The sequence below is a fragment of the Grus americana genome, chromosome 1 (genome assembly GCF_028858705.1).
Source record: "Grus americana isolate bGruAme1 chromosome 1, bGruAme1.mat, whole genome shotgun sequence".
Taxonomy (NCBI): Eukaryota; Metazoa; Chordata; class Aves; order Gruiformes; family Gruidae; genus Grus; species Grus americana.
In genome coordinates this window covers 78,024,600-78,044,281 of record NC_072852.1, presented here as the reverse complement: position 1 = coordinate 78,044,281, position 19,682 = coordinate 78,024,600, and the positions used below count along the sequence as shown (strand labels likewise).

General features: G+C 43.3%; 1 protein-coding gene across 7 annotated transcripts in view; it reads left to right on the top strand.

Moving 5' to 3' along the window:
- Positions 1-10,891, top strand: part of SHISAL1 (shisa like 1) — a 204,637-nt gene extending 193,746 nt beyond the window's left edge. For 6 of the 7 annotated variants that reach the window (XR_008575391.1, XR_008575393.1, XR_008575395.1 and 3 more), the window contains one exon: positions 7,322-10,878. Coding sequence is in view for 2 of the 7 variants with exons in the window: in XM_054812674.1 (XP_054668649.1) it covers position 7,322 (1 nt within the window). In the remaining 5 variants the exon portion in view is untranslated. Of the gene's footprint in view, positions 1-7,321 lie in introns of all 7 variants that reach the window. The other variant, XM_054812683.1, reaches the window with a different exon arrangement.
- Positions 10,892-19,682: the final 8,791 nt, after the last annotated feature.

Below are 19,682 nucleotides of genomic sequence, written 5' to 3'. Positions count from 1 at the left end.
TCTTCCAATTTATGTCCTCAAACCTTCATCTGTTCCTCTATTCAACACTCATAAATCAGAACTTTGAATGCTTCATACTTCCTTTAAAAAAACCCTCAGAAATTCTCCAAGAGAACTGGATGTTTTTACTTTCCAGAACTGTGTTCAGGAGTATCAACTATTTCAGGAACTATCAAATGAAAAACATTGCTACTAATTGAAAAATACTTGACTTTCAGAAACATAGGATTACTTCCGAAACCATTATTCACAGTAAGTAATATTTATTTATGTTAGCAAGCCTATTGGTTTCACATCACTGCTCTTTGTAAGTGAGAATTGTAAAATATGGCCTTTAGTAAAAAACAGAGAAAATTGTATCCTGTGTGGTTTCATTCTTCTCCCACCCAACCCAGCTGATGGGACAAAAGATGTATTTAATTTGTATAATTATAGATATTCCAGAAACTCTACAGGAAGCTCATTTTCTCTCTTAGCTTTGGTCTTTTAGCCAGGCAGCCATATTAATAACAAAAGTTAAGCCAACTGCTGTTCTAACACCCGCAATTCTGGTGGAGGAGGTGGGGAAGGCAAGTCCACGCCTGCAGCAGCTCTCCAGGCTCACTCCAAGTGCCAAATCTCCTCCCGCATCCGTCTGTGAGACAGTCCTGGGATCCAAGCCGATCCCAAGCTTCACTTACCAAAAAAGCAGTCAGATCATCAGTAACGAGACCATATGCCATGCCAAAACCAGCACCAGTGCAGGGCCCTCCCCTTCATTGCAGAGGAGAGCTGGGAGGCAATTTCTAACTGGTTGCAGTTTGTTTCCCAACTCTCTGGCTACTAGCTCAGAGCACTGCCCGAGACACAAGTCCAAACCAGTGGACCCACCCGTATGAAGCCCAAACACATGCTATAGACAAAGCATTCCTCTGAAAACCAGCTTTGAACTCTATGTTAGCAACAAGAAGTCATGGAATCGAATTAAAAAGTAATTTAAAGAGGCAAAGAAAGACCCTCCACTGTTGTGAGTAGCCTTATCTCAGGTTTGCCTACACATTGGTGGGGGGCTTGGCTGTCGTTAATTAGCAGGTCTTAGTATTGGGTTCAGATTTAGCTAGGAAATAAGCAGCAGTAGAGTGTAAATCCTTCAAGCTGCTCTACGTCCCTCTGGTATGGAGAGTAGTCCTGCACCTCCCCTGACCCACCAACCTCTCTTCTGCAGGACAGCAACACAACCAAGGACCTGGCCAGCGGGTACCTGCCATCCACCAGCAGCTCCTTCTCCTGTACAAGTGTCCAAGCCAGCCTAACCCCTAGGAACGCAAGATCTTCCCAAAGTTTCTAAAGCTCCTTTAAAGCCAGTGAGCAGCTCTCAGCAGTGATGTGAAGTGCAGTTTGTTTTATACCCCCCAGTCCTTAGGGGAGTTACACAAGCTTAATCCAGGCTAAAAGAGGAGAGATTCTTAAGAAATGGAGCGAGCAATTTAAAAGCCAGATTTACCAACACTTATAACAAGTTATTAAAATGGAAATTTCTTAAAGTTTGCACTATTTCATAATTTGTGCACTTGACTTTGTCTGGCAACCCATTCTCAAGCATTGTAAACAGTCATTGCTACTCTTGAACACATTGCTACAATGCTCCAGTGTCCAAGACCGCTGACAGCATTCACCTTTGTAACATTTTAAGCCTTTATGTGATAAGTAGCTTCCATAACACAGGCGATTCTGGTCCGAAAGCACAATGGATGTAAACACATGCCTATTTCCCCCCTGTATTTCCCAGGTAGAAGGGAGGAGAACAGTCTGAGAGGTGACATGCAGCCCCATTTCCAGTGACTGGTAGGTAGGACCTATTCCACCTGCACTGTTAAGTTGGTCCCATTCACGCTTTATGTCTGACTTGTTCCTCATTCAGTACGCCGTTGTACTCGTTGTTGCAACCGACCTATCTTTTGCCTGATGCTCTTAAATAAGGGTAGAGGTTCAGAAGCTATGATAGCAAAAGAGCAGCAGGCAGAGAAACCCCACTGCGAAATTCTTCTCTTGAACCGACACGGAACTGCTTAACCTCCTGATCACTCTGGTGCTACGCCCCAGATCCATGTCTCACACGAGTTGTGGTTCACAGTTCTCCATCTATGCTTAATCCAGAGCATGTAATAACCTTTCTAGTTGCCTTTCCCACCTACACTAGATAAGTTACAGGCCACCAGCTTAATACAGTTGGTACCTGCCCCCAGATAGTAACCCTTCCAAAATGTCCCTGTGGAATATGATCAACTTAACAAGCCTGTCCATCCTGTGCCTCCCTGCAGCTTACGGCCTGTTAAGAAGTCCCACAGTGTTTCCTAACAACTGATGGATAGAAGCGTCCCAGACATTTCTGACTACTTAGCAAAGGGATTCTCTCAGTTGGCCCCATTTATGTGTCCCCCAACCACCAAGAGCCCACCTACCAGGGCAGAAGCTTCTGCTTTCATTCTTAACACATTCCAGGTATTTCAGTTGTCTTTTCTTAGGACTGCAGGTAAAGGATTGGTTAAGTCTGATGAAGCTGGCATGTGTTGCACATTTATTCTGTTTAAGCCCTAACACCTTCCTGAGGTATTCGCTTTCAGGCATATTTTGACATTTCTCTCCACCTTTGCAGAATTGTCAGCTACGGTAGAAATAACACTTGGGATGAAAATTCAGTCTGTTTTTCAAGTTGAAAATTTCCAGTGCCTGGGTTTTGTTTAAACTCTTAAGCACCAGAAGTCTATCTTCCCTCAGCCAGCTATTATTTTAGAAACATGAGCGGTGGCTACCAGTGACGGTGGTCATTTTTACATAACAGCTGAGACAAAATTGATTTGCCACCATTTAAGGCAGTCCTCTCATCTGACCTCATGCAGGTGCCGTGATGCATTCCACAGCTAGACCAGAGGAGAATTTGTGCTTCATCAAAGGCAATGTAACCCAGTAAAAGATCACTCAGCCTGAGGATGAAAATAGGGGCCAAACCACCACTCCATGGCAAGATGGCAACATCAAATGCCACTGCGTAATGTTGAAGTGTTCCTAGTCAATTCAAAAACCCAAAACATTCGACCTCTTCAGGACTGAGCCAACCTGAAGCAAATTTTAGTTGCTGTTGACGTTTCCCCTACATCGGAAAAACCTGAATCGTTCAGCTATTTTGATGTTCTCCCAAAGAAAAAAAGATGCCAAGGCCCACCTAAAAAGTCTGAGACTTTCTACTTTCTTTCATGCAAACAAGAGGGCCAAATTGAGATTGCACCAGCAGCGTTCATTCTGGCGTTTCGTAACTTTTAAAAATTAGACTTGGTAACCCGAGCAGCCTTTCAGCATACATTCTGGACATAATGTTATATGCTATGTATAATATAGCCACAGGAGTGTACAGATGCCAAGCTATGAAAATGATTTCCCAGCTCTTTGGCAGACTTCACAGGCAGAGGGATTAGATTATGTTCTATTTCTTTCTGGTTTGTAATATATTTAGACAACTGAATGACTTTTCATTTGGTGCTTGTCCTGCAATTCTTTTCTCATATCCTTCTTTTCAATCTTGTGAGGCTTTTTTCAAAATCTGGTGCATTGTGCTTTGTCCTCCCTTGTCCTTCCATTTATGGGGAAGAAGGACATTCCTATTGCCTATAATAATCAGTGTTAGCCGCCAAGGGCTTCTTATTGCAGAAAGCTGTTTGTTAGCCTGGAATCCATGCTCTTCCTATGAACAGAGAGAGTGAAAGCTTTTCTTCCACTCCCAGCATGGCCAGATTGGAAGGCATTGCAGCAGAACCTCAACAGACGCCTATCAGCGCAGGTCTGCTTAGATCAGTGTAATACAATTTTATGCCAGAGTGAGATCTGGACATTTGCAGACCGTTTGCTTTGTTATCTGAGGTTTGAAGGGGCTGTGGTGATTGATGGCACTTTTATGTGAACACTAACTTAGCAAGAGGCCCTGGAATGGTGAACACATCAACTGTTTACTTCATTTGTCAGAAAATGACAAAAGTCCCTGAAAAAAGCTTGTCTCCAGAGGCTCTGAATCATTCCTTCATTATTAATGGATGTCATTTTTTCCAGCAGAACTAAGCCGCCATGCAAAGTCATTGCTGTGGAAGAGGAGGCAATCTTTTAGTTAGCTACTTCCTTGCTGGGCAATGAAAATCAATGCGGTTTGACCGGGTGCTGTTCACTGAGCAGTCAGGTAGAGCAGCGATGGCAATGTGGGGTGCTCCACAATGACGGTAACCTTTGCTAATGAGTAGGAGCAACCTGAGCCACCTCCAGAGCATACGCTACAGCTCTAAATACATTAAAATCCAGTAGAAGTGACCAGGCAGTGTCAAATAGGGGGTTTCTGTTGCCAAGCACGCTGTGTTGGGAGGCTGGGATATAATACTGCACACAGAAATTAGCGTTGGTCTTTCTTAGGAAAATGCAAGTATTTTCAGTGATCCCACGGTTGCAAAACAATCTGAAGCAGTACCTCTCAACTTTACCAGTCCAGCCATCAGTCAGTCAATCACACACCCCACTTCTCACTAGAGAAGAGGGCCTTTTAGCCTGGCATTTGTCCTGTCAGGGTTCAGTTTCAGGCAGAAGCCATTGATTCGGCACCAGGCTCAGCCAGGAGCTCGGAAAACGCAGCGTGAATACTTCCTACTTGATGTAAGAGGCTTTCAGAACTGTGTGGTCTATGTGTTGCTGGCTCTGCTCTTCACATCCTCCCACTCATTCTCCCATGGCTTTATACACACATTAGGGGAACTGGCAGAGAATTGAAGCTACTCCCATGAGTGATATTTTATCTTCTGTGCTGCATACAGATACTCACAAACTTTCCTATGGTCTTTGGATCTGGGAACTCTCATTTTACACCACCCTGGTGACACTCTTGATTTTACATTAACCTTGGAATAAGGATCTGGCCAGGAGCAACTTTGGGACTCTCAGGCACAGGAAGAGAGTAACTAGCTACTGGGTCTGACACATTTAAAATTGCATTCTGTCCTGGAGCACACAAATGCTGGCTTTACCTGCTCCATCTCTAAACATTTCTTTAGAAATAAATAACTAAAAGAAACTGCATTCTGTCCAACAATCTAGTAATTTAGATTATGCAGACTATAGATGAGTAAAGCATTTCATCTGAGCTAAAGCACACGTAGGACTCTACAGAAGAGCGAGAAGAAACAACTGAAGGTGCTGTGAAGGTCGTAGGTGGCTCCAAGCCATGATATGTGCTCATACTCTTCAGTTTCTCTCTTGCCAGGTATTTTTTAAATTAGTTATAACTAAGTCTCAGGAGACTCTCTTCTAGATGCAAACAACTTGTTTTAAACCTCACAAGAGGCAGGTCTGCGTGTTTTCTTAGTATCCATTTCTACCAACGCCAAAAAAGGACAGCGACAGAACAAAACAACACAAAGTAATTTTTTTGTATTTCTAACATGAATAAGGCTGTCTAGGCTATTCGATTATTAGAAAGCAATTAACTGTCAACCATGACATAGGTTTCATTTGATTGAGTTTTGGGTGAAGGCTTAAATCCTCAGCTGGTTATGAGACAATTGCATATTTCTGCTCAGAGGTCCTCCCTGGCTAACAGTACTGTGAGAAATGCCTAAATCTGAATTAAGATAATACGGTTGAGCTACAGCTCAGGTGGCTGCCCACCCGACCTTGCACTTCCGAGCAGATCCACCGCTGCAATTTCAATGGACTTATGCTGACGCAAAAGTTGAGACTCAAGCCTCATATACTGAATAGGTTTGATGGGTGAAACACTAGATAACCTCAAACATGCTGATTCCTACAGATATTCTGCTGTCTGAGCCAGATGTTTCTTTATATTTTATACATTAATGGAATGCAATATGTATAATGTAGCACACAGACTTGGGAATACCCAATATGCAAAGCACTCTGTCTGGTGGGAGAAGTTAATTAAGTATTGTTGCTACTAGGATACCAAATTGTGCCTCCAACAGCTTGTATTCCTACCATTATGCTTGCCTGGTTAAGAAAACAGATGCATTGCTTTAACTCATTATTATGATTTGTAATTTTGGTCTACTTCAAAACTTTCCCTACTTGGACTTTCAGCCAATTTACCTACGCGCTGCCATAGTTCGTATACGGATGGATCACGTAGCCAGCTACACGCACACACTCTGCACAAGGTGAAGATGGGTAGATTTAAAGCATTTGTTATGTACAGGAGACACTGCAAGCAAAAAAAATGACAAATACTCGCAACAATTCTGTGAGGAAAGCACATGAATATAATATGTACTCATTTACATATGTGGAAATAGAAGTGCAGAGAAGGAATATGGGTTAGAGTAAGCAGCCTGTGCTTGGGCTAATGCATATGTTGGAAATGAGTGCAATAGGAAGACACCATGCCATTTGATAAAGGCATTTACCAAATGGTCACAGGCACACTTTACTCATGTAAACAGCTCCAGTAAGATTATCCACAGAAATAAGACTTACTTCAAAGTAAATTTATGGTAGCAGAAGGAAGCCCTCTGCACTTTGCACTTTCAGAGTAGACTACAAGCAGTAGAAATGAAGAGTTTAGCAGTTCTTTGCATTTCCTCTTTCACCTTTTCAGGCAAGTATTTGATCTTTTCATCTCACAGGTAGTAGACAATACAACGATGTGGAATGGGTACACTGGCACACATAAAGAAAGAGGGATTGGGGGTGAAATCTGATTTTTATCATGTAGCATACAGCCTTGCTGTGTCCAGCAGCCAAGACTCCATGACCTGCAGGAAAGCATCCCATCTCTCTCCCTGCTAAGTTCCCAGGGTTCCCTCTTGTTAATGCTCACCCAGGCCTGGAGCATCATCAGCACCTCAGGTATGCACCAGACCCAGGCAGCACTCCGTGTTCCCCCAGGTTACAAGTGAGAATAAGCAACTTGCACACCTACTGTGTGATTAATATTTTGCAGAACCAGGACCAGTTTAATACGAACAGGGAGAAACAAGGTTAGCCTCCCACTCTGACTATATAGAAAAAAAGAACGCAACCTTCCATATCACACAAGCTCACACTGGGCCAAATAGAGCTAGTGAGGGAAGGTAGAGGCCTCCTAACACCTCTCTTCCTTCCTTCCTTCCTTCCTTCCTTCCTTCCTTCCTTCCTTCCTTCCTTCCTTCCTTCCTTCCTCACACTTTTCCTTTCTCTTTCTTGTCTCCCCAAATGAAATCCACAACTGAGAGAACTATAAGTTTTTCTTTTCAGGAAATACTTTGATGTTGTGTGCTCATGAATCATTATGGGAACATTTGTGGTTTATGTCTTCCAGAAAATTATATTGATGTGCCTCAAGATGGGAGAGGTAAGATCAGACTTCAAGGAGCAGCTTTCAAGAAAATCAACTAAATGACAAGAGCTGAAACAATGATGTATAAGCAGGAGAGAGAAAGACTACAAGAGGGTAATTGAGCAAGTCACCTGAAGAGAAACATCATTCCGATAACTTCTACAGGCAAACAATATAGAAAGAATCTTCAGAAGAAAGTAGTCTGTAAGCAATATTTTAATTCTAGACCGACAATATTATCTCTGAAAGGAAGCATCATATTTGAGGAAATGCTCAATAGGAAGAAAACTAAGTTGCTCTGGCAAATCCACACAAAGGTGGAAAAAGATCACAAGACAAACCTTTGGTAGATAACTTTTCTTTGCCTCCCCATCCATCTATTGCCATTTGAGCCTAATCTAAGTGTCAGAATACTGAATGTGAGTTTTTCCAAAGTTCTCTGGTGAATATTTTGTCACAATAGGGTAGATGCTGGCAATCCCCGTCACTGTTAACTATATTGTCATATGCATTAGAAGCTAAGCGAAGCCCTTTCATCGAGTCAAACTGCAGGGTAGCAATTATTTCAACCTTAATACACATTTTAAGATCATTGGCAATGATAATGCTAAGATAACAAACATCTGAGCACATCTTGGCTTCAGTTTCACATACCCTCCTGAAGAGAGGAGCTTTACTAAGAAGAAACAGAGACACCTCATTCCACCCGCGTACTCCTTGAAGCTGAAGGAGAAACAGAAGAAAATCAACAAACTATATATTTCAAAAGCAATAATACCATTGTCCCTCTGCTTTACAAGGCAATAATCCAATTCCCTCAGCCACCAACTGGCTTCAGAGTTTACCCCTCACAAATCTAAGAATTCATTTGTAAGCCAGAAGGGCAATGATGTGGAGTACTTGGTCAATAGGGTGCAATAGCTTGACTTAACTTTCCACAGGACAGGTTTATTTTAAAATCATAGAGTATCAATTATATGAGCAGATCCTGTGAAATTCAATTATTTAAGATACATACATGGAGAACCTGGCAATGAAAACTAAACAAAGGAGTTCATCTAGAAATTGTAACACAAAGCCATTATAATGCCAAATTAATCCTTCATGCCTAATATTTTGTCCTGCAAATCTGAATAACTTCAAAATAACCTTATATTTTACTGTATAACAACATGAGGAACACCTTGTCAATGAACAATCAAGTTTTCCTTTTGTACCTCTTTGATTTGAGTGAAATTTAGTCTTCTGTTGAACTCAAAAGGGATACAGTGATTTGACCTAATTCACGGCTACCAGAGCTCATGATGGTACGTGACTAAAGACACGCAGGAATAGATAGTGCAGGGGACCCACCAAGGCTGGATACCATAGGAGTGCCCCGTCTTCAAAGAAGGCCCAAGCTGAGTAGGATACCAATATGCACATGCCTCTTTTCTTTGCAAACTAACTAGTAAAAAATGGTATCACTGAGTAAGGGCAGGCAACAGCTAATAAGGCCACAGGTGGGAGTGCCGCCCTGCAGGCATTAGACTCCATCCCATCCTAGGTAAGCTTAAGGCCTGGCCCATTCTCACTCTTTACAGAAGCTCCTGCGTACACCCCTCTGCACACAATGCCATCCATACCTCTGCCAACGTCACTTCTTCTCCACACTTCCACATCGACTCCAAGATCCGCAACCCCTGCAGACACCCAACAAAGTACATATCTACAGTCATCGGTCTTTCTTTGGCGCTCTGCAGCAACTGTTTGCTCCTTTTACCTTCTGCCGGCACCTACTTTCATTGTGAGGTGATGACCGCCACAGAAAGCTTTGTAAAAAGCTTATGTTCATGAAGGAATTTGTATTAGATACTGGTTTGTGTGACTTACTGTATTTTGTAAGGGTTTTTTTCCCTTTGGGAATTGTGCGTTATTAATGAGCAGTTTTATGCTTTACTTCTAGTACATGTATACCTTGTAATTGATGTGCTCTTTGTTTGTTTGTTTTCTTTTATCCTCTATACAGAGCCAGTTAATATAAGGTAGATACTCGCTGGCTGAAATTCTGATTTTGCCTACCGATTAATTTATGGATAAATCCATGTCATTGCTGATGAACAATTGTTCATCGATTGTGTTGTTATAATCATCTGATAGCCTCTCTAGTTTAGCAGAATATAAGATCTTGAATAAGACTAATGCTCGTTGGGCCTTAAGCTAAAGGGAAATAGTGCACCACTTGTGTTTCCCTACCACCATCGCTATCGGCCCTTCTCCCTTTGCTTTTGGGACATTGTAGAAGAGCACTGGCTAGACAAACAGTCACCTGAACATCTCAACCATCTATGTAGCTGTGCTCTGATATCCCTCTGCATTTACATGATCGAAATTATGGTGAACCAGATAAACTGCAATGAATTCTTCAGTTATTTCTGCAGAAAGAGACTGGTTCAAACACAATCTTTCTCTAAAAAAAAAAAAGACCTGGACTAAAATAGATATCTTTTCCTCTATGTCCATCCTGATATGGTTGGAAAAATATGGGATCTAAAATTACCTTTTGCAGAAGTGTATAATGCCATTATACACCCTATTTAACAATGGCAGCTGTCTGTCTTGGTGGCTATTAATGACCTTCGTGCTCCAGAAGTCTCCTTCCTTGTCCAACTCATTTTCTGTCTTCAGTTTTACTGAGAACTGAGTGTCCAACTTCTTAATAATTGCTGTGTATAACGTAGGACATAAAAAGATAAGTTATAAAGCTTGTGCAGGACTTGGTGTTGTAATTAACCATCTTTTGTGCCTGGTTATCGATCTTACGAAAACAGAGTGAAAACAATCTGGCCTCTTAATGTGTACTGCAGCATATTGTAGCAGCTATTTTAGATAACTGTTTTTAATAGTTTTATTATGGCTGTAATTTCTATATGAGGACTGTCCACTTGAAGAAGCGATGAAGTAACATGTCAAAGTGATTTTTAAAGTCAGTTCTATTTTGGCACGTGCGATGGTGTATGAAAAGTAAAGCAACAAAAACAGAACCTCACCCGCTCGCCAGGAAAAAACATCTTTTCTCAGCCTTGAAAATTCTCTTGTATAAGACAGGCATTTCTTCTAGTCCTCCTTTTACATAAATAGTAAATCACTAAGAAGATAATATATACAGTACAATAGTCTATTTTAATAGTCAGCAGTCAAATTTTAGGCTAATTAAGCTAACTAGAAATTGTAGGGTTGCAGTGATTTCTCCCTCTTTATTAATACATTGACAATAATAGTGTTTACATAACACTCAGTGTTTGAAAACAATATGTGCCAGTGTCCAGTGATTTGCTAATCTAGTTTTTGATCTAATCCTGTCCTATTTTTTGCAGCATTCTCTAACATCATATTATGAATCATGTTGTCTTTCTAAAGTGATTGCCAAGTAAACCAAAAACGTGTTTTACACTGCTATTGCACTGCTCTTGTCTTTATATACAGTAGTTTTTATAAAGATGTCCTTAGGTTTTAATAAATGAGTGTAACGTAAACTAATCTCTGTAATAAAACTTGCTTTCGTGTTTCAAAGACTGTCTGGAATAGCTGTGGAGATTTGAGTTTCCACTTTTTTCAGTAGCTTCAAACTTCACGGCTTCCTTTCCATCTGCAGGGAAATCCCCAGATACCAATACTCCATAGTTCATACAAGAGAAAATGAAGAGAGTGTATTTAAGGGAAGGAATGATGCTTGGATATGGAGAGGGGGAAAAAAAAGACCCCCAAAAAACCAAACCACACCACAGAAAAAAAAAAAAGTTAAGGCCATTGCATAAATAAATACACAGTCCATTTAGTCTGCATCACATTTCCAGTAGTTGCTACTACCAGATACTTAAGAGGGAAGTGTGGGATACTGAACAGAGACTGCTGAGAAACATAATCCTTCCTCTGCTCAAGGCTAGCTGAGAAGGCCAAACATGCAACTGAGCAAAAAGAAAGCTACGTTTTGATTTCCACACGCAAAGGACTCTGTTCCACACGGATGTTATGGCAGATCCGCCTACCCAGCTGAGACAGGGTTGAATACAGTTTGACTTGCTCTGTACAAAAAAGGCAGGACCGACAATTCACAAAAAGGCAAGAGATTTTTATTTTTTTTCCTGCCAGGCTGAAGGATTTGGAGAGTTTTTCCAGAAAGGTTTAGACTTTCTAAATGCACTGTGGTCCCTTCATCACTTATCGTTTAGGAGGCATCATCATTAGGAGGCATCAAAAATATTAAGCATGCTGAGCTGAAATTTCAGCTTTCGGACTAGTAAAAGGGAACATTTTTGACAACTGCATTACACATGTACACAAAAAAAACCCCCAAAACCCAAACCAAAAACAAAGTGCTGGTTTGTGTTGGTAGCTTTGCTTATACTTTAAGCTCCTCCTCCATCCACCCACTCCTCAAGAAAATTTCAGTAACATCCATGGGGAGTCTAGGTCCCGACACATTGCACAGGCAGGAGGGAGAGCCCTGGGGGGGGGCTTCTCGCCTCTCGCTGCAGGTTGCTTCACTAGACAGAAACAGTTCTTGCTCTTCTCCGACCTGCACCTCCCAAGCATAAGTTTTCCTCAGCTGTTGTCCTGCCCAGCACTTGTCCTCCTTGGCTCATCCCAAATCTTTGATCTCTGGCATTTACAAACACAGGATGTACCTTTTCACACTATAAATTATGCTTGCAATAGCAGATCTCTAACTCCAGACTAGAGACTGTACTGCAGGAATACACCTAAACAGTCAAAAATACAGAAAATTTAAAGCCAAATTTAAAAAAAAAAAAAAAAAAGAGAAAACCTTTGTAATGTCAGTTATTTCATGTAACATTTCACATCTGCAGCTTCTATAACTACGTACATCAGCTCAAAAATGGAAAAGGATCATTTTCATTAAAGCAACACTTCACTAATTCTTAGGGTTTTTGCAACAGTAAGAGACTACAATTACATCCCACTGTGCTAAGACATACTGCAGAAAGAAACAGGACAAAAGACAGTTTTAAAAACATAAATACATAAAAATACAAATAATCACAACCCACCCACCTTCTCAAACTGCACTTGCAATTATGAAAGCAGCTAAATGTACAAGACAAATGAGAAGAGAAACAGTAAATTGATGTATTGGGTGTGTTACGGCTCCCTTACCAAGTTTCAACAATTTTTACAGCGTGCTTCTAGTAATTGAGTAAGAATTATATTCAACACATTATGCTCAGCAGGAACAGCCTTTATATACCAAGTCAGCAAATTAAATATCTCTAGAATTTCCATAGATGTTCAAATGCTGATAGTGACTTACAGGCTGCCATTACCAAGCCATTATCACCGAATCGTAAACAGGAGTATCACAGCCAGTTCCTTTAAATGAAGTGTTTGTTCTTACTGGAAAGCAGAGCGCTGCTGATCTTGTCATTCAGACCTACAGAAGGACAAGGAGAGGAAAGTTATCTCAGTTTTGATATTGACTTCCAAGAAAATAAACCCCTGTCCCTCTCACCCAAGTTATTCTCAACAGTTAATCTAATTTGTGCAGAAAATGGAGACTAGGGGGGGGACACACCACACAAATACGTTAGGTATGTGTGGGCGTTCATGTGTAAGCGTATAATGGCTTGAATTGCCCAATCAGAATTTTAGCTCTCTTCTCCGAACAGCTGAGCTATACAGAGCCTCAAGTTCTTCTAAAATTTGAATTCATGATTTCATCCTTAAGTGCAATTCCATCACTGGTGTTTATTTCTAAGGATAACGAGGAATCAGTAAGATTTTACAAAGAACTGAAAGTCATCCAAACAGAGAGAAACCCTTCTGCCTCTCTTCACTGCACTTTCATCAGCTAGCCTTTGCATCTTTCTTTTTTATACTTTTCCAACAAAACAGAAAATGGAACCAAAGCATCCCATGAGAGACGCCTGTACTTCCCTATTGCACCCCCACCGTACGGGATAAATCCTTCCCGAAGCACATGCTCTCCCAGCTTGCCAGTGGGACCGCGCTCTGCGCTTCCCCAGTGGCTTGTGCTCATCACAAAAACTAAAGCAACACACTCTAATATGAGGTTTTGCCTGCATACTTACCTCTGCTATTGTGCACGCCTGCTTTCTTTTTCTTTTTCTTTTTCTTTTTTTTTTGAAGCTAGGGAATATTAACATAACTTTTCTCAACCATCTCTCCGCCTTCTTATCACTTGCAATGCTGTCCCACTGGAATTAGCTATTTGTCCCACTGCTGTGTCTTTCACAATCCAAAAAAATACAGCACATAAGGCAGGGCAGACTTAAAATGAAGAGGCTGGATCCATCAGGAAAGTTTTGGATGAGAACTTCTGGGAATCTCAGGCCATGTTCTGGGCCATGAGGGGTGACAGCACTTGAACGCCAACAGCTGCTTTGTGGCAGTGAGAACTACCAGTGACAATTGGGTCCTTAGCTTTGACAACAAACAAGCAAAAAAAGTGTGATCTAGGTAATATTTGAGAATAATCTCCTACTGGCCAGCTAAGCTCCAGTTTTAATTTAAGGCATTCTCCCAAATTACTTTTAATTAATTTTTGTTTTAATTGGCTTACAGTTGTTGCTGAAAAATGCCTTTTTTTATGTAGGACTATTGAAAACAACTCCAATCTTAGAAGCATCTAAAAAGCTATGTTGCATTTGACCTTGAGTTTTTTGCTCCCCAGCATAGGCTCTGCCAGCTCCTTTTTCCAGTATTTGCTGGCCCAGGAACCAAGTATATTATAGCATTGATAACGAGTATTGTGCAATATCAAACTGTTCACTGCAAAGCCACCTTTCTCTAGCACGCCTGGATTTTTTTAGAAGATTTTATATTGCAAAATGCTGCTGGGGTAGGTGGTAGCGCAGTAGGAAGTACCACCTCCGGTGAGTAAGTGATAGCTGGGATTTGCTGTATAAACTCCATTACCATTTTAACCACACCGTACACCTTCTCTTTCCCTGAAAGAACTCGCTCTAAGCAGCCACCAGAAAAAGCCACTTGGGAATTTATCTAGCAAGGAGACACAGCATCCCTGTGCTGTATCTGCTATTATTATGCAGATATAGGAGCTCAAAGACATTTCACAACCTTTCCCTTTTCTCTTCGCTAACCACATGGATGTTTGTTTAAAGCAACTTATCTCTAGCTAACAAAAAAAGTAAAAAGCCTCAAACCCTAGGAAAAAAATCACGCAATACTGTGAGTTTCACGGATTTTATGTTTTCTTCTACTACCTGTACAAATGCCACAGGGATAAAAAGCACTGCTTGAGCCCACAGTCAAATTTTTATTGAGTTCCTGGGCTGCAGGGGAGCAACACAAGAGGTGACTTCTGTTGTTTGTGCTGTGCAGTCATCATTCCGCCATTTCACGTCTTTTCCCAGCACTGCCCATATCCGACGAGCTGCCGCTCGAACCATAGCAGGCAGTGCTTTTCCACACACCCTTCCCAAGGCCCAGCCGTGCTTCCTGGCACTGAGCAAGCAAATGCCGCGCTGCAAGGACCAACCGCTTCACCTTCTAAAATGTGGTCCCTCCTAGGCTGCACAGGAATGCTTTTCTTCTCAGCCAAGACTGCAGCAGCTGATGGGGACGTGCTCCTTTTTCTCAGGTACTTCAGCCTCACAGGGGCAAAAGGGGCACCACAGACATTCAGAAGAAGCGCCCGAACTGATTCAGGACTGAAATAAAACAGGAATACTTGGACTACTTGAACACTGCATCTTCCTCTTTTAAGTCCTCCTCCCATTTCCCAATGCTCAGACAACAGGAAATCAGGCCGTGCTATTACAGAGGAGAATCACCAATATGAAGAAATCTCCTTACTTGTCACCTCTCTGCACTAAAGCTTCCAGCATCCTTTTGCAGAGACACACATTCCTTGTCGGCAGGAAAGGACAAATTGGACAAATCCAGTTTTCCATTTCCCTTCTCCTCCCTGACAGTTAGATGGAGGATATTTTGGCTGGACGATGGTCTTTACTCACCACCTCTCTCCAGCTGGTGCAAAATGCCCGTTCTCCCCTGCAGTCCTTGCAGCCCCACATTTGTAGTCCCCAGAGCTTCAGACCTCCTAGGTGAGATCCCATCACAGGGCCCATCGGGAGGTCCAGCGTGCTCTGGACCAAGCCTTGTTCCCGAAAGAGACTCTGTCAGAGCTCTGACAAACTCCTGCAGCCTGGTGCTACGGGCAGATTTCTACACTGCTGGTGGCCACTTCCCAAGGTTTGATCCAAGGATGCTTGTGCGGTCCTCTCCTCCAGGGCCCAACTCCTGAGACACTGCCATCACCTTCGCCAGGTCTCCCCTTGCCGCAGGTGTGTTTTTCCAGCCCCGCCATGGCTCCCGTGCTTCGCTCCATCACCAGGCAGCAAAGCGTTTCCCTCCTTTATCCTGTGAGCCAGAAACATCTGCGCGTACCGAGGAAGGAAGCGGGTGTTAAAACTAAAAACGCTTTTAAGGGAGTGCTGCACGTTTGCGATTTAAAACCGCGTTTTGCTGTCCAGGTGCTCCCCGGTTTGTACCACGGGGCTGGGCTTTGGCTTTGCTGCTGCCCAGGCTCCGCCGAGATGAATTGAGGAGACAAAGCTCGGTGAGCTGGCAACCGGCAAATAAACTTTGGAGCAGAGTAGGGTAAAAATAGCAGAGCCTGAAGGAAGGCCAAGCTGCAACGCCTGCTAACTGTGAGCCGAGACCCCTCTATGCCAGAGGGAACCCAAACTCCTCTTGTTGTCAGCACGGCTGTTTGCACGTATCCAAGTAGCAGCTGCATACCTCTGCCAGGCTCTTTTCCCACCACAAAGTCAAACGTCAGGAGGCTGCCTCCGATCAAAAGAAGCAGCCGCTCACCCAGTATGTGCGAGCACATACCCAGGATGTGTCTGGAAGCACAAAGAGTGATCTGACCCAAACCCAGAAAGTTTCAGCCTGCTTGGCTGAGGTCTGCTGGACTTTGGCTCACCTTCGCCGTGCCATCTCCTGGCTTGAGCCATCAGCTCGGCCGTCCCATTCAAGCCTGTGTAAGTTATATCGTTAATTCCTCCAGAGCTGCTATAGGAAAATGAGTGTTACGAATGGCTGCTCACTGAAATACACATAGAAAATGTCAGAACTCACAGGAAAATATAAAATTGGATGGCATGGGTGGGGCTTCTGCAAAAAACACACAGCTTTTGCCAAAGCAACTGCAAGATTTGCCATTTCAGGCAAGTAGCCAGGTTTCTCAGCCAAAAAACTTACCCTGGTGTACCCGAAGCCACTGGCTTTAGCAGAACTCCCCACAGGTTTCCACATGCTGTCCGGCTCCGAGGCACGAAAGCAAGGTGTGACGAACAGGCACAGGGCTCATGTGGACTGCATTTGGTGGCAACCAGATCTCAACAGGTCAGCATGGGCCCTGAAGTCTATACGGCTTCACAGAAAAGAGTATAAAGCAAAAGGCCCAGCTACTTCTTGCCACAGACTGTAGCAGAGACAGGAAACAGAGAAAATGCCCGCTCTGCAGAATATTGCACAGTCTTCTTTTCAGGCGCTCCTAGGAGGGCCTTCTTGGATGTAAATAGGAAGGATTTATTTTAATGCTGTGATGCAGAAAGTCTCTACGTCAAGACATGTGCACAGCAAAACAGCAAATTCAGAGCTTTATAAAAACTGCTGTGGCTAATGTATTCCCAGTGTCTCCTGCTTTAATTCTCTCTTGCTGAAAAAGAAAGTAACTCAGTAAAAGAGTGGTAGTTAATTCTACAACAACACTCAATAAGGAAAAGTTTGGTTTCGATAGACAAAATGGAACTACTGATTTAATGCAAACATTCAGTTAGAAGAGCAGAACATCTCCAAAACATTTATATTAGAAGCAAGAACAAAGCAATAGTAACCACAATCTACAGGATGTATTACTTGCTTTCTGGTAATTAATAACCCCCAGGAAAGAATAAAATAGATGGTCTAAGTTTTTCCTTCCCCATTTCCCCCAAACTGAAACGCACAGAGGAGATTAATACCTACTCGAGCCAAAATTTTGTTATGGGCTTACCCTATTATAGGAACATATTGATGTTGAGGTCCCCTTCCCCAAGAAGCTCAAATTATTTCTTACAGTAGTGATTAATGAGTGCTAGGGAAGACATCTTTCTTCACTGGAAATTCAATAGGGACTTTGCACCCCTTGTGCTCTTGGGTCCAGGGAGCAAGGTAAAGGTCCCAGTGCTCTCTGGCCGGTGGAGCAGGAGGATGGGTCAGGGACCTGGTCCTCCAAAGCAGCGCCTGGACATCTCCTGCACACCACGAGGACACCACCTGGACACCCGTGATGGTGTGGCCAGGTGCTGGGGAGCGGGTGTGCAACAGCCCGTGGGATCCACACAGGAGGGAGAGAAAAACATGAGAGGAAAGGTCTCCGGCTTCCCCAGAGGTGACCAAAAAGAGCTGTAGGTTAGTCAGCTGCCATAGCAGTCTGTCTTAGCTTTTTTCAGGTGTAGAATAGTGAAGAGCTCTCTGATTCTTATAAACTGTCTGTCAAGCAGGGGAACTTTTCCTCCCCTGCCAGCCCCAGCAGCCCCAGCTCCAGCAGACAGCAGCGGGAGCTCAAGCACACACATCCGCAGCCACAGCAACGGTTAATCCCTACCAAAACAGCGCCAGAGAATCACCTAAAACCTGATTGCAGTATTTCTCATCAAAACACTTAGCTCAACAGGAGATATGATGTCATATGGGCAGTAAAAGGGTTTTGGGGTTTTTTTTATTATTATCCTTTGTTTTTCCAATAAAGTGTAGGAAAACAAACCACAGATCCAGTCACTCCTGGATTTTTTTGCCTCAGAATACTTATATTACTTTTATCTAAAATACTCTCTCTGCAAATCTGCCCAGTAATATTTTCTCAGAACACACTCTGTCATCACGAATGTTGCAGACAGGTTTTATGGCCCCAACGCCAGACCACGACTGGAGGTTGGGTGGGCTTTTGGCTGCCAGAAGCTCTCTGTAAGCCCTCGGGCTGCGCAATTCACCTCTCTCGCACCATCTCAGGTCCGTAACAAAACGTGCGTATCTGAGTGTGGCATCTACGAAGTTTTCAGATGTTGCGGTGAAGAAGGCAGAGAGAAAGGCAGACAGTCTGTACAGACTTTGCAAGCATACATTGGTTTAAAAACCAAAATTTTGCAGTAATTAAAGTGCGCTTGGCCAGAGCTCTCTCCCACACTCTAGGGATACCGAATCTGTCCCTCACACCACATCATGAAGTTATGAAAGGAGCCGTTACACCGCCTCTGTAAATGATGTGGCCTTTTCAAGTTTCTCTTTCCTTTCCACATGCAAAGTCCCCCAAGCCCAACTGCAGCAATCAGGTTTCAGTGCTGCATCCATCAGTCACAGCAGAGACGTACCCCGTGGGTCACGCATCGTCACCGCGGTACCGGGCGCTCTTTGCTTGCATCGCAGCAGCAGCTAGAGTCTGGCATCATCGCCTGACACAGAGAAAACTGCCTTTTCTGGACAACTGGAATTGCTGTAACAGCCTCCTCTGCAGTGAGCTTTTTTGGAAGCCAGCTGAAATGTAGAAGTCACAGACATGGAAACATTCAGGATCAAAGCAATGGGGGGTTTTGTTTGCTCTCTAGTTTAGGGTTGGAGGTTTGCTCGGGTTTTTGCTTTGTTTTGCTTTGGTTTTTAGCAGCACAGTGACGGTGGGGGTCTGTCTGGCATTGTTGATGAAAAGCAAAAGAGTGGGCAAAGTACTGGAAGGTCCCGAGTGCCGGGGGGTGATCTGGAGTGCGCGGCAGTCCCGGGGGATTTGCACGTTTATGTGTGCCCATCAATTTTACTCAAACAAGTCTTCACCTTTCCCACCCAGAGCTCAGTTTGTTAGCACTGGGCATGGTGCAAGCTTCCATACCAGAGTCAGTGGCGTGAAATGCCCAAAGGAAGCATCGCTGCCTCCAGCTCACAGCCTGAGCACAAGGGGAAAGATCATCTGCTTGCAAGCACAGCACAGGCTTTAGCACAAGCTGCACTACAATGAAAGGAGCCAGCCTTGCACATGCCTTTGTCCCTCTTTCCTCCAAACACGTATTTTCCAAACCCAACCAACCAAACAGGTAGCTTGGGGTTGACTGAATCTGGGTTCGGTTTCTGGCTAAATTTGCTAGAACAAAGCCAACAAGAACGCAAGGTAGTCTCCTGCCTCGTGGAGGCAGGGCAATGGGAAACACCATGTGGCAGAGGAATCAAACCCTTCTCCTCCTCATCGCCTGTTTGCGCTGGCACACCTGCGTGTGCCTATTGCAACACCTGGAGAGCAAAAGACTTCAAGTCCAAGACAAAAGTT